At 43.2% G+C, this 13,747-nt stretch overlaps 1 protein-coding gene across 1 annotated transcript; it reads right to left on the bottom strand.

The window, feature by feature from the left end:
• Positions 1–4,296: 4,296 nt before the first annotated feature.
• On the bottom strand, positions 4,297–11,555 carry LOC139445812 (uncharacterized). The gene is made up of 5 exons (XM_071227038.1): positions 11,462–11,555; positions 8,954–9,008; positions 6,941–6,973; positions 5,311–5,364; positions 4,297–4,807 (listed from the first exon to the last, which is right to left on the bottom strand). The coding sequence occupies exons 1-5, from the start codon at positions 11,507–11,509 to the stop codon at positions 4,608–4,610; spliced, it is 390 nt and encodes a 129-aa protein (XP_071083139.1). The 5' UTR covers positions 11,510–11,555; the 3' UTR covers positions 4,297–4,607.
• Between the last annotated feature and the right edge of the window lie 2,192 nt (positions 11,556–13,747).

Raw genomic sequence — 13,747 nt, 5'->3', positions numbered from 1 at the left:
AGTTATCCTTTGTTTACATTGGCACGTGCTGTCTTCGAAGCCCAACGGAGAGCTAGCGACACGGTCACTTTGATGTATAAATATATATTGTCCTGAAATTCACTGTCGCAGTGGTAGTAGCATATCTATATAATTATGCAAAACAATATGTTAAGCGCCCCCAAATACTTGACGTCATGTGACGTCATAGTTTTCCTAAATGTTATGACGTCCCGTAACTATATGTTACTACTTCATGTCCGTTATTCAGTTATGACCTGATGAGACTCGTAGCCAATTAAAACTGTGTTCAATCTTACTCCACTTATTTAATTATTACTCTGTTTGTGTGTGTGTGTGTGTGTGTGTGTGTGTGTGTGTGTGTGTGTGTGTGTGTGTGTGTGTGTGTGTGTTTACAGAAGGTTGGATTCATGTACAAAAATAACAATATTATGGCCAAGTTGACTACGATATATACTGGCAACAAACCCAAATTATCCATACCAACATGATATAAATATATTTATTTCCATAAAGTGGAGGGATTAGCAAACAATTGCAAGCACATTTTGCTCATGTGAATGTCTCTCCCTAACATGATACATATACAAGTTACAATGTATTGAAGGTGACATGAAAAATAGCATACATCATATAATTGACTTTAAACATAATTCTGTGTTCTGTAAGTGTCTTATTACTCTATAAACTTTTATAAAGTATCATTTGGAAAAAACAACTTTCTGAAAAAACACAAACAAAACTCAGACAAAATCCCTAACTCGGCAAGAGGATAGATTAAAAGTGTGCAATGATTTCAAAATTTCAACATTTGTTATAGTCGTTAAATGTGAATTACCATTAAAAATTCCATTTAAATCGAGGCCTTTTACGAAATACTAGTGATACATATTTTGCCTTAGTGTACTGTTTAAGGGACACGTAAGAAAGAAATGAAGTGCATCTTTCGTATGATAGCCACAACAACATCTCGGGCTGTCGGATATAAATCTGGCAAATTTGTCGGCGTTAAGATCACTGCAGCCAAGCCTGAGACGAGACAGAATCTTGATCCATAATTTACATCAATGTATATACCAATCTGATCATTGTCTTTTTATAAAACTTTTAAAATTCCCCAAGCTACTGGCATTTGTGTATTCAATGGGTATTGAGTTCCAAATAATAACTGTATCTGGAATAAATGATTTGGCATAATTATTTGTTTTACACTTTATGTTTTGCAGCTGTGAGCAGTTTCTCAAATTATTACCACTTGCATCAAACACTCTATTTTGAACTAAGGATGAGAGATAGTCAGGTACTAGATTTTACCATTTTATAACAGATATTTAACATTTGAAAAAGCATTCTTTCTTCTAATGACGTTAGATTTGTTTCTTTATAAAGTTTACCGTGACTAGTCCCACAAATAGTTCTGAGTGCATTTAGATCCAGTTTTTCTAGTACTAACACCTGTTCGTTTGTGCAGTTATCCCCTATGTGGCTACCTGATTGAAAATTTAAAATCAAATTAGTATTTCTTAAGTAATCAAAAACGTATTTAAAAGAGCATTTTTCGAATAACTTAGCCACACAACACGTGAGAGCTATAGGTCTATAACTACTGCATTCATTGGTATTACCTTTCTTATAAATACCGTCGGGTCCTGTTGCTTTAGTTACATCAACAGACAGGAGAACATCTTGAACTTCTTCTATTGTTAGAATGACAGTTTGTTTGTTGTTTAACGCTGCACTCAGCAATATTCCAGCTATATGATGGCGGTCTGTAGATAGTCGAGTCTAGACCAGACAATCCAGTGATTGGAATCATCAGTATCGATCCACGCCATTGGGATACGATGACATGTATCAACCAAGTCAGCAAGCCTGACCACCCGATCCCGTTAGTCGCCTCTTACGACAAGCTTAGTCGCCTTTTACGGCAAGCATGGGTTGCTGATGACCTATTCTACCCCGGATCTTCACGGGTCCCAAGTTGATGCTTACAAGTACTTTGCTGCATGACTTCGGGCTTTCCTCCCACATCAAGCAGACACGCTGTGATACAGCTCGAATACCGCTGAAAGCGGCGTTAAACCCAACTCACTCACTCATGTACTTTGAGTTAAAAAAATATTTAAAAATACTCTATCGAAGGATTTGCATTGTCCAGAAATGCACAAAATACCGGTATTCGTTCGAAATAGAAAGCGAATTTTTCAAGAAGAGAAGCAAGCTGTCTCTAACACTGAGTGTTTTCGAAATCTTGTTTATCCACTATTCAATTCCGTGGATCAGGATACGTTCCAGCAGTTTACCGAGAACGCATGTCAGAGTAATACCCTGTAATTACCATGTTCACATTTGCTTTTTGTCCTTTGTGTGTTGGAAGTATTTTACCGATACGTATATATAGATACGAGTATATATCACCTTCGTGTCATTAAATAAGATTGCTAGATGAAAGTGCGACATAACAAATGAAAGGCTGATCTAAAAACAAGATTTAGTGGATTGTTCATGCGCACTGTCGATCCACAAAGTGTCAATTGCAACGCATCCGCTGTCCCTCTGTTTCAAGCAAGTGAATTTCGTGCAGCACGTGCACTACAGTCGCACCAGCTCACTATGGACGAGACAATCTTCGATGAAGCAGGCTGAGCTGCGTTATAAAACTAGGGCCGACTGTAGGGCTGGCCTGCGTGTTCGACTCGGATGATAGATCCTAAAATTGGACACCGAATTTCCACATTTGACTGTCGGGGGGAGCTACTGTCAGATTTGGAACTTGTTATTTTTCGTGCTTTGTTTTTTTATTGTGGTGACGTCAACTCTTGTGTTTTGGAAATGATATGTTTCTGTGAGTTGCACACAAACTGAAATGACCTTGGGGATTTAAAAGTCGTCTAAGGCGCCGCGATTCGCTGTGCAGTGTTGAGTCCCTTTGGCACGCCAGAAACCTATGATTATGGGTACGAATCCCGGTTCACCCCGATTATGTTTCTAGGTTTGTCAGCACCATGGCCGTGCTCGTGGGTTTCACTGAAGTGTTAAACGTCTTAGACCTGCATCACTTCGGGCTTTCCTCCCACATTAAGCTGACACGCCGTGATATAGCTGGAATACTGTTAAAAGCGGCGTTAAACCCAAATCACTCACTCACTGGGTCAATCAATCGTTTTATATTCAACCACAGGCCATAAGTACATAGAGAAACGAGGTGTACCTTTAACTGGAATACTGTTTTAAGCGGCGTTAAACCCAACTCACTCACTCACGCACTCACTCATTCATAATCAGCCGGGGTGGTCGGGTAGCCTAGTGGTTAAAGCGTTCGCTCGTCACGCCGAAGACGAGAGTTCGATTCCCGATATGGGTACAATGTGTGAAGCCCAATTCTGGTGTTCCCCGCCGTGATATTGCTGAAATATTGCTTAAAGTTGCGTGAAACCATACTCACTCACTCACTCATGATCAGCCCAGACAATCAAGTGATCGATGAACCAGAAAACCTGCTACTTTTTATTTAGTCACAGTGTAGTAGCAGTGACAAAACATTTCTTATTACCCCAAGAGGTTTAAAGGTGAGGTTAAATGGTTTAACGTCGCGTCCAAGATTATTGCACTTATATAGCGACGTGCATGTACGTGTGTGTGTGTGGCTGCTTGTACTAGTCCGAACTGATGCCGATTTATAGTGCTAGCTCACTGAGATACCATGCCGCAGTTTAACATGAATACCCCATTCAGGCACAGGATACTGACTCCGAGCCGACCAGTCCTTGTTTAAGCCCCTTAATGCCGAGCGCCAGACAGGGTAACAACAAGTACCATCTTTTAACTTCTTTTGGTATGACGCGGCCGGGGATCGAACCCCGGACCTTACCCTTCCCGGGCGGACGCTCTACCACTAGACCACGGAGGCGGTCCCAAGAGGTTTAAAAGTTGCTGTCAATGCCAAAACACCAAACATCTGAATGCGGATAACATAGTGTATGTATAACTGTGTCAAGCGTACAAATTCCATGTAATAATTTTGGCCTATTCATTTTCAGGGTGTGTTCAAGGCTGTTGAAAGGGACAAGGGTGGCGCAGTCGTCTAAGGCGCCGCGATTCGCTGTGCAGAGTTGCGTCCCTTGGGCACGCAAGAAACCTATGATTGTTGGTACGAATCCCAGTTCACCCCGATTATGTCTCTAGGTTTTGTTGTCTAAGGGACGTAACTCTACACAGTGAAAAACATGTAATGCAAATGTATCCAGTGAAAGTCCTTCAAGAAACACACGATTCCTGTCAAACGTACTATGCAGATAAGGATGCCATGAACAAGACACTTTATTCGTTATAGATTACCAGAAACAAACAAGCGAGAAAGATATATATCATAAACCGAAAATATTCGAGACCCCTGTAGATACATCGAGCTATCCGTAGTTCGAGATAAGCGCAGTGTTGAAAAGGATTGTGCCTGGCATTAGAAGACTGCAGTGCTTTAGACAAGATTTCGCCACGGTCAGAGCAAAAGGGGAACACAGCTTTGGCGTTTAAATGAGAAAGGAAAGTCTCACAAATCCGTTGTCGTGCTGTTGTCGTGCCGTTGTCGTGCCGTTGTCGTGTCGCGTCTACTTCCCTTCTGGTGGTCCTCCGTCGGCGTCCGGGGCTCTGGGCTGGCCGGGGTCGTATCTACTCAAGGTGTTGTAACGGGCGTTGCCGATGACGCTGCGACAGTGCGGCTCTGTGATGATGTGAGTCCACCCAATGCGACAGTACCCGGACCCGTCCACCCACAGGTGACACTGAGTGGGGGAGTCGAGGGGTTGGGCTGCAAGGAAACATTTACCCATCGATAAAACCAAACTCACTCACTCACTCACCCAAATCACTATGCATTATAAAACTGTTAACGCCCTAACACATGCATTATGGCGGTTTAGTCGCCAAGGAGATGCACCATTCCTCAAATACTGCGTGCCATTGTGCATTCCCATATCTTGAATACTAGGTCTTGTATGAAAGAGAGAACTGGATTGATAGAAAATCATCAAATTCCTAGATAATGTGTCATTTCATCGCTCTCTCGGCGGAGCGTAGTTGTACGTTCCTAGGTTGAAGGTGTACTTATGGAAAAGTATGTGCCTTCGATGTCCGTATAATTCATTTTGCTTCCTGAGAAAAAGCAATACATCATGTTATCACATCTCGATATCCTAGACGATCCAAACTGTGTGGTGAAAACAGTTACATAATTTTAAACAGTGATATAACATACATGGTAAAAGCGTGTTTTAAGAATATTTTTAAGAATGCAACCTCGAGAATACTTACTGAACCCGTTAGACCCCGAACGCCCCGATGGCCCACTTGGTGGAAGGCGGCAATCTAAATTAAAGAAAATAACAAGCTTTACAAGACCCTTGTATTAATAATAGTGTCTGACGCTGCAACCATGTGACGGTGGAATGTAAGTAATCGAGCGGGGGACATAAAACAAATGGTTGGCGCCGTCAGCCGTCCACGCCGTCGGACACCTCAACAGACCAGTTTAAACATTGTTTCCACACGATCCTGTGGACTCTTTTGGATCGATAACATGCATCTACCAAGATAGTGAGCCTGACTACCCGATCCCGTTAGTCGCCTTTTACGACAAGCATAGTCGCCTTTTACGGTAAGCATGGGTTGCTGAAGACCTATTCTAAGCCGGATCTTCACGGGTCTGTACACTTGAAAAAAACACGGGAACATATGGTACAAGTCCATATAGGGAATTGCATCGGACATCCTTTTGTCACAATAAGTGCCCCTGGCCATACCCACTTCTTGCCTAAAGGTAACATAGATGTTATCAATGGGGTAGTCCAGCATTTCACGTGTCGTTTTTTTTCATTAAACTTCAGATGGTATTTGCTTTCTTTTGGGAACTTATCTCCCGAACTTTATCCTCTACTTCTCCAGCTTCTTCAACTTGGTTCTTGATAGCAAAAAGTCAAGTAAATCCTTTGAGGTTTTGAGAATCCACATGGTATTAATTCCACTTGTCGCCAATAAGTTCTGTGAATATCAAGAACGTCATTCCTTGATTGTATTCAGGATTATGGCTTATCTTTGAGACAGGGCTCGGGTGGAACATTTGCTGGATCCAACTATATATATTATGATAATATATATGACCATGAGTCAAGCCAAAAGTTGACAGTACTGATGCGTTGTTCTGGCAGATTAACATACTGACCTTATGTGTGGCATTATTTGAGATGTCACTCATACCAAGTTCTTTGATCAAACAATGAATGTGGTGATGCTTATATATTATGGTTGTGTTATTTGAGGCCTTGTCAATGACAACAACTACAAACTTTTCATGTAGGGCAGCCAGACTTTGGATGACAGCTGGTCGGGACAGAATTGGTTTATTCCAATTCTGTTTCACTTTTTTCTATTCCTTTTTTCTATTCATATCAGGCTATGTTGGCCGTATTACCAAGACGGCGGTCGACGTATCTTGTCTCTTTATAATATGGATCCCGTATTGACCCATATCACTATGGGGGCGGTCGGGTAGCCTAGTGGTTAAAGCGTTCGCGCGTCACGCCGAAGACCCCGGTTCGATTCCCGACATGGGTACAATGTGTGAAACCCATTTCTGGTGTCCTCCGCCGTGATATTGCTGGAATATTGCTAAAAGCTGCGTAAAACCATACCATTGACTTAACTCACTGACTTAACTCAGCCTGAAAGACAGTCAACAGGTTTCTCTTTTCTTTTAGCCCATTCTGTTGCAAATGGTATCCAAATGGTAAGAAGCATACCGCAATGATGTGTTTGTTTATTTGTTGACAAGCATAGTCGCCCCTTGCGCAAGCATGGGTTGTTGAAGAACTATTTCCTCCCCGAATCTTCACAGGTTAATACCACAATGGCACGAATATTCCAAATGCAAATATGAAACACTCACCGACGTTCAAAAGACGAGGAAGAAGATCGTAACCTGGAAACAAACAATTCGGCTTAGAACCTATCACCATAAACATCGATGTACACATAAACATCGATGTATACATAAACAGAGATGTATGGATATGTGCGCCATCCTCTCAACGTTGATAAAGTTTGAGTTTTCAGCTGAACGCTAATATAAGTAGTGTATATTTCCTGACAGTTTCATCGTTGACTAATGATAATGCCAGTATGAACAGAGTTGCTTTCATCACAACATCTGTATTGTTTATTAATTCCGATGATAACAGGATAAGGGATGATTATTAATAGTTTCACAGTTCAGATGTTCACTCAATGAGGATAATTTATGACATGGATTTTTGTTCGTTCAACAATTCTAAAGTTTAATTAAATCACCTTGACAAGGTTCCCTCAGTACACTGTTAATATAAACTAGTGTCCAAAAAAAAATTGTTTTTTACTAAGTGAATTGTCTAGTATGAAAACATGCCAATTCGTATTGCACATCCCAAACACAGCATAGTCGATAAAAAATACCGGGAACACGTGATCACTTCCGGGAAAAAACGTAAATTTCGTGAAAGTGACATTTCCCTCTCTAGCATGTTCTGCACGTGCACAAAAACTGTATAAAACGGCTGATCAGACACGTTGATATCACAGCAACAAAAAAGAACACAAGATATGCCACGTTTGACAGCCATCGAGAGAGAGAGAGCCGTTGGAATGGTCCAACTAGGAGCGTCACACGTCGACGTCGCCAGAAGGTTGGGCTGCGCACGCATCACTATCACCAGGTTGATGCAGCGGTTACGTCAGACAGGTCAGACGTCAGACAGGCCCAGGAGTGGAAGACCACGAGTAACCACGCCCCGTGAAGATCGTTACATCCGGGTATTACACCTGAGGAACCGCACCGTAACAGCGACGTCCACGGCGGCTACAGCACTGGGACACAGGATCAGTCGACAGACCGTCTACAGGAGACTACGGCAGTATGGTATCCGGCCACGTCATCCCTACCGCGGACCGCTCCTGACGCCTCGACACCGGAACAACAGACTGATCTGGGCCAAGCGAGTTCGACGTTGGTAACGGCGGGACTGGGCACGTGTTATGTTCTCTGATGAGAGCAGATTCCTCATCTTCAGAAACGATGGACGGCAGCTTGTATACCGACGATTTGGTGAACGTTTGGCGCCTAACTGTATCCAACAGGTCCGGCCGTTTGGAGGTGGAGGGTTAATGGTTTGGGGTGGCATATGTGGTGACGTCAAAACGATGCTTGTCATAATTCGTGGAAACCTGAATGCACAGCGTTATCTTGATGACATCCTACGGCCTGTTGTGGTGGCCTTTATTCAGCAACAGCATCGTGGACTCCTTTTCCAACATGACAATGCAAGGCCACACACAGCAAGATTGACACAGAACTTCCTTGCCAACGCCAACGTACAGGTTTTGCCATGGCCCGCATGTTCACCGGACATGAATCCCATCGAGCACTTATGGGACCACCTCGATCGGCAAATCCGACGTCGCTGTGTGCCTCCAGTCAACGTCCAGGACTTGGATCGATGTCTCCTCGAGGAATGGCAACGCATCACTCCCAACGTCATCAGACGTTTGACGTCATCAGTCCGTAGGCGTGTTCTGGCATGTATTGATGCTCACGGTGGACATACCCGCTACTGACTTGACTTTGAGACGTGTGGTGTGACATTTCCCGTTGTTTCTGTGATCAGTGCTCTAACGAAATGTTCATTTTTCGACCCCACCCATCTTTAAAGGCTTGTCATATTGGTTGTACAGATTTTATTGAAATGAAATTTTTGTACAGATGTTGTGAAAGGATTTCTCAAAAGCATAACACCAATCCTAAACTTCTGCATTGTTCAGTTTTTCTTTTATGTCGTTGCAAACAGGTGGTATCGTTTCTTTTGGACACTAGTTTATGTTAATTTTGTAGCTATTTATAGCCACATGTATGTCAGAAAAAAACTCTTACCGTTTCCATATTGTCTCCATCTCGTATTCGCGATGCTCTGTCCCTTGACCATGACCTACATTTAGATATACAGTAAACTACGGTTATAACGAACACGCTTATAACAAACTGGCGGATATAACGAACTTACTTTTTTGGTCCCGACTATTTGCTGTAGTTATGCTGTATATATGCGTATAACGAACTACGGTTATAACGAACTAAAATTAGTAGTCCCTTTGAGTTCGTTATAACCGTACTTTACTGTATGAGTATCAACAAAAGGAGACATCTTCAATCAAATACATGTAGTGCTGCTATACAATGTACGTGTGTTATTTTTATCGTTTGATGTAGAACAAAGGCCCTTTGATCATTCTAGATAAATGCACACTGTACACATTCCATGGCATTTATGTATCCATCATGGTATTGATATGATAAACTGGACGACTTTTGTTGCGCAAGGTTCTACACCAGGTGGGAAAAGGTCGAAACGTCTGACGTGATTACCCGAGTCAACGGATCAGTGTGCTGTCCTTTTCATCTACCTGGGAGTAGAAACCCCTGCATGGAGATGTGAGTGAGCGTGGTTTGACGCCGTTATTAGCAATATTACAGACAGATCACAGCGTGGGGAACCCAGCAACGGCTTCATTGAACCCGTCTTCAAGCAATCCAGAACGCGCGTCTTTAAACAACCCGCCACTTCACGCAATCCGGGACTCCACATAAGCCCTGTCTTCACGCAATCCGGGGCTCCAGATAACCCCTGTCTTCACACAACCCGCGACTTCACGGAGTTCGGGACTCCAGATAACCCCTGTCTTCACACAATACGGGACCCCAGATAACCCCTGTCTTCACACAATACAGGACTCCAGATAACCCCTGTCTTCACACAATACGGGACCCCAGATAAGCCATGTCTTCACACAATACAGGACTCCAGATAACCCCTGTCTTCACACAATACGGGACCCCAGATAACCCCTGTCTTCACACAATACGGAACCCCAGATAAGCCATGTCTTCACACAATACAGGACTCCAGATAACCCCTGTCCTCACACAACCTGCGACTTCACGGAGTTCGGGACCCCAGATGACCCCTGTCTTCACACAACCCGCTACTTCACGGAGTTCGGGACCCCAGATAACCCCTGTCTTCACACAACCCGCGTCTTCACACAATCCGGGACTCCACATAACCTTCGTCTTCACACAACCCGCCACTTCACGGAGTTCGGGACTCCACATAACCCCTGTCTTCACACAACCCGCGTCTTCACACAATACGGGACTCCACATAACCTTCGTCTTCACACAACCCGCGACTTCACGGAGTTCGGGACTCCACATAACCCCTGTCTTCACACAACCCGCGTCTTCACACAATCCGGGACTCCACATAACCTTCGTCTTCACACAACCCGCGACTTCACGGAGTTCGGGACTCCACATCACCTTCGTCTTCACACAACCCCTGTCTTCACACAACTCGCGACTTCAAACAATCCGGGACACCACATAACCTTCGTCTTCCCACAACCCGCGTCTTCACACAATACGGGACACCACATAACCTTCGTCTTCCCACAACCCGCGTCTTCACACAATACGGGACTCCACTTAACCTTCGTCTACACACAACCTAGGGCATAACACAATTCGGGACTCCACACAACCCGCGTTTCACCCAACCCTCGACTTCAGCGTCATGAGCTAACGCTTCATCCACGAGGGTATAAGTTCCCCCAGCTCAACACAAGGAAATGAATAAGAATAGCGCCCCTTTTCCCTCGACTGATTCATATGTTGCACGATAGTGAATTCAAAAAGTCAGTGCCAGAGAACTATCAGTCTCAAATATCTGCCGAAACAGATTTCATATGAATTGCTTTATATGCATTATGACAAAGCAGACAATATATTGATAACAACTTCTTTATTTTACTGTACTGGCGACTTTCTGGTATGGATCCTTATAGTGTCGCCATTACAGATTTGATATGATATAATGGGCAAAAGAGTGAGTGAGTGAGTGAGTTGGGTTTAACGCCGCTTTTAACAGTATTCTAGTTATATCGCGGCGTGTCAGCTTAATGTGGGAGGAAAGCCCGAAGTGATGCAGGTCTCAGACGTTTACCACTTCGGTAAAACCCACGAGCACGGGTATAATGCTGACAAAACCTAGAAACATAATCGGGGCGAACAGGGATTCGAACCCACAATCATAGGTTTCTGGCGTGCCCAAGGGACGCAACTCTGCACAGCGAATGGCGGCGCCTTAGACGACTGGGCCACCCATGCCCCCATTGGCAATAGAGTGATGAAAATATTATGAATGGATCACTGACAAACAGTGGTGTTCGCCAAAAGTGTAAGCATGTGCTGCTAAACTGCTAGCCCCGACTACACAATTTACATTAAGAAAGTGAGTAATAGGGGAATAATTTGGAAATAATTACTAAGCATATATATTAAAATGATGACATAAACTATTTTCAAAGATGGACTAATACTCACAGTGTATGTTAAAACAAGGCACAGAAGGCAGACGACTGTTTTCGCCATGTTGAATATCTGACTGCTTCTTGACAATGCTCCCTAAATACATCTGCCGTCCACATCCGTAATGTGTCAGATTTCAGTTTAATCACAACATATATGAATAAACTGTGTAACACTTAGAACATCGTCCGGCCGGATATAACACACAATTACGCAAACAAAGGAAGTCAGTCATACACGCTGTGTTCGCCCTGATTATGTTTCTAGGTTTGTCAGCACCATACCCGTGCTCGTGGGTTTCACCGAAGTGGTAAACGTCTGAGACCTGCATCACTTCGGACTGTCCTTCAACATTAAGCGGGCGGACGGGTAGCCTAGTGGTTAAAGCGTTCGCTCGTCACGCCGAAGACCCGGGTTCGATTCCCGACATGGGTACATTGTGTGAAGCCCATTTCTGGTGTCCCCTGCCGTGATATTGCTGGAATATTGCTAAAAGCGGCGTAAAACCATACTCACTCACTCACTCAACATTAAGCTGACACGCTGCAATATAACTGGAATACTGTTAAAAGCGGCAATAAACCCAATTCACTCACTCACTGTGACAAAACGTGTTCAGGAAAAAACGATCAGGCTGTCGGTTTATGTAGGTTTCATAATAATGTTATTTTTTACTCTGAACTTTTGAGAGAACCATCTCTGCAATTTGTATGATATGTTTATTGTTTCAGTGGAAATGAGAGTTCATCAGGACGTATTTGGGTAATAGGAGAATATTACTTCATTACATGATATTAACCGGTTATCGCGGAGCCCTTGGGTCCTTATTTCGTCAAAACCCGGACAAGGACATATCCATTCTTCCATGCCATTCTCCCACAAAGCTAGTCTTACAGTAACCAACGACCTCTGAGCTATATCCTCGTTGTGTAAAGACCATTGCGGCAGTCTTCTGCTGGATTTTGGAAACAAAATCACATATCCTTTTGCTTTGTTAAAATATAATATATTGTGTTTATGAATCACTATCAAATAGTTATAATACCATGTGTTGGCGAAAAAGTGAGCGTATCCTGCCCCACCGGTGGCATCCGTCACAAACACACGCAAAGGCATGTCAATTGTTCACCTAAAAAAACACAGGAACATATGGTACAAGTCAAAATAGGGAATTGCATTGGACATTATTTTTGACACTAATGTGTAAATTTGAAAATATGTTGGCTCGTATCCCCATTGCTTAGACCGATGCTCCTGAAATCAATCACTGGATTGCCGAGTGCGGCGGTAAAAAACAAACACTGATTAAATTGTGTCTAATGTATGTGCTTTGTAGACACGTGACAGTTCATTGGTGCTGCTTACAACATTATCGTGCGATCTTGCAATTGTACAGTGCGTAAACCTACTTTCGCCAATTGCAGATTTCCGGACACTATTCAAAGAGTTTTCAAAGCGCCAAAATCCTTTGAAAGTTGACTCGAACGAAGATCCGCTTTGATTATGTTTCTGTCTGTTGATGATGTCGGATTTGTTTTGTTTGTTTGTTGTTTAGCGCCGCACTCAGCAATATTTCAGCTATATGACGGCGGTCTGTAGATAGTCGAGTCTGGACCAGACAATCCAGTGATTGACATCATGAGCATCGATCTACGCAATTGGGATCGATGACATCCATCAACCAAGTCAGCTAAACTGACCACCCGATCCCGTTAGTCGCCTTTTACGACAAGCATTGGTTGCTGAAGACCTATTCTACCCCGGATCTTCACGGGTCTGATGATGTCGGATATCAACATGTGTTTTAAATTACGCCCGTTAAGAAAGGCAAAGCGCTTGGATCATTCTGTGGAGAAGGGTCCTGATTTTGAGTGACTGGTTGAGCGAGTTGGCTTCCTGAAACGGGAGAAATCTTGTCACGTATTGAAGACTTGCCTGGGCTTTTGAGGATATTCTTATTTTGGAGGCAGTATGAGAAATAAGAGCACAGGCAAATACTTTCTTCCTATGGTTCACTATTTTGGTTACGTGGGGTACATTTATGCTGATAAAGTACTGTATACAGTTTACAGAGACGGGACACTCGTGCTACGTGAAACTTGTATATTTCAGCATGACAAGCCTCAAACAACAAACACCTGCACGAACTGTATGGTTTATATGAAATCGTGCAATCTGCTTCGAATGTGAATGGTGAAGTTTGCGCGAGCTTCAGTGAACAGTTCGTGGAACGCAGAGTATTTGCGTGTGCTGTAAGACACTATGAAACCTTCGAAGATTCGAATTTTACCAGAGAATAGT

This window comes from Haliotis cracherodii, unplaced genomic scaffold, assembly GCF_022045235.1.
Source record: "Haliotis cracherodii isolate W230 unplaced genomic scaffold, xgHalCrac1.p SCAF_6, whole genome shotgun sequence".
Taxonomy (NCBI): domain Eukaryota; kingdom Metazoa; phylum Mollusca; class Gastropoda; order Lepetellida; family Haliotidae; genus Haliotis; species Haliotis cracherodii.
This window is presented reverse-complemented; position numbering and strand designations above follow the sequence as displayed.

Excerpts from the sequence above, each read along its gene's own strand:
- LOC139445812 (XM_071227038.1), bottom strand. The coding sequence starts at position 11,509 with ATGGCGAAAACAGTCGTCTGCCTTCTGTGCCTTGTTTTAACATACACT. Across the intron at positions 9,009-11,461 it reads GCCTTGTTTTAACATACACT|GTCATGGTCAAGGGACAGAG; the intron begins GTGAGTATTAGT and ends ATCTAAATGTAG. Across the intron at positions 6,974-8,953 it reads ATGGAGACAATATGGAAACG|GTTACGATCTTCTTCCTCGT; the intron begins GTAAGAGTTTTT and ends GTTTGTTTCCAG.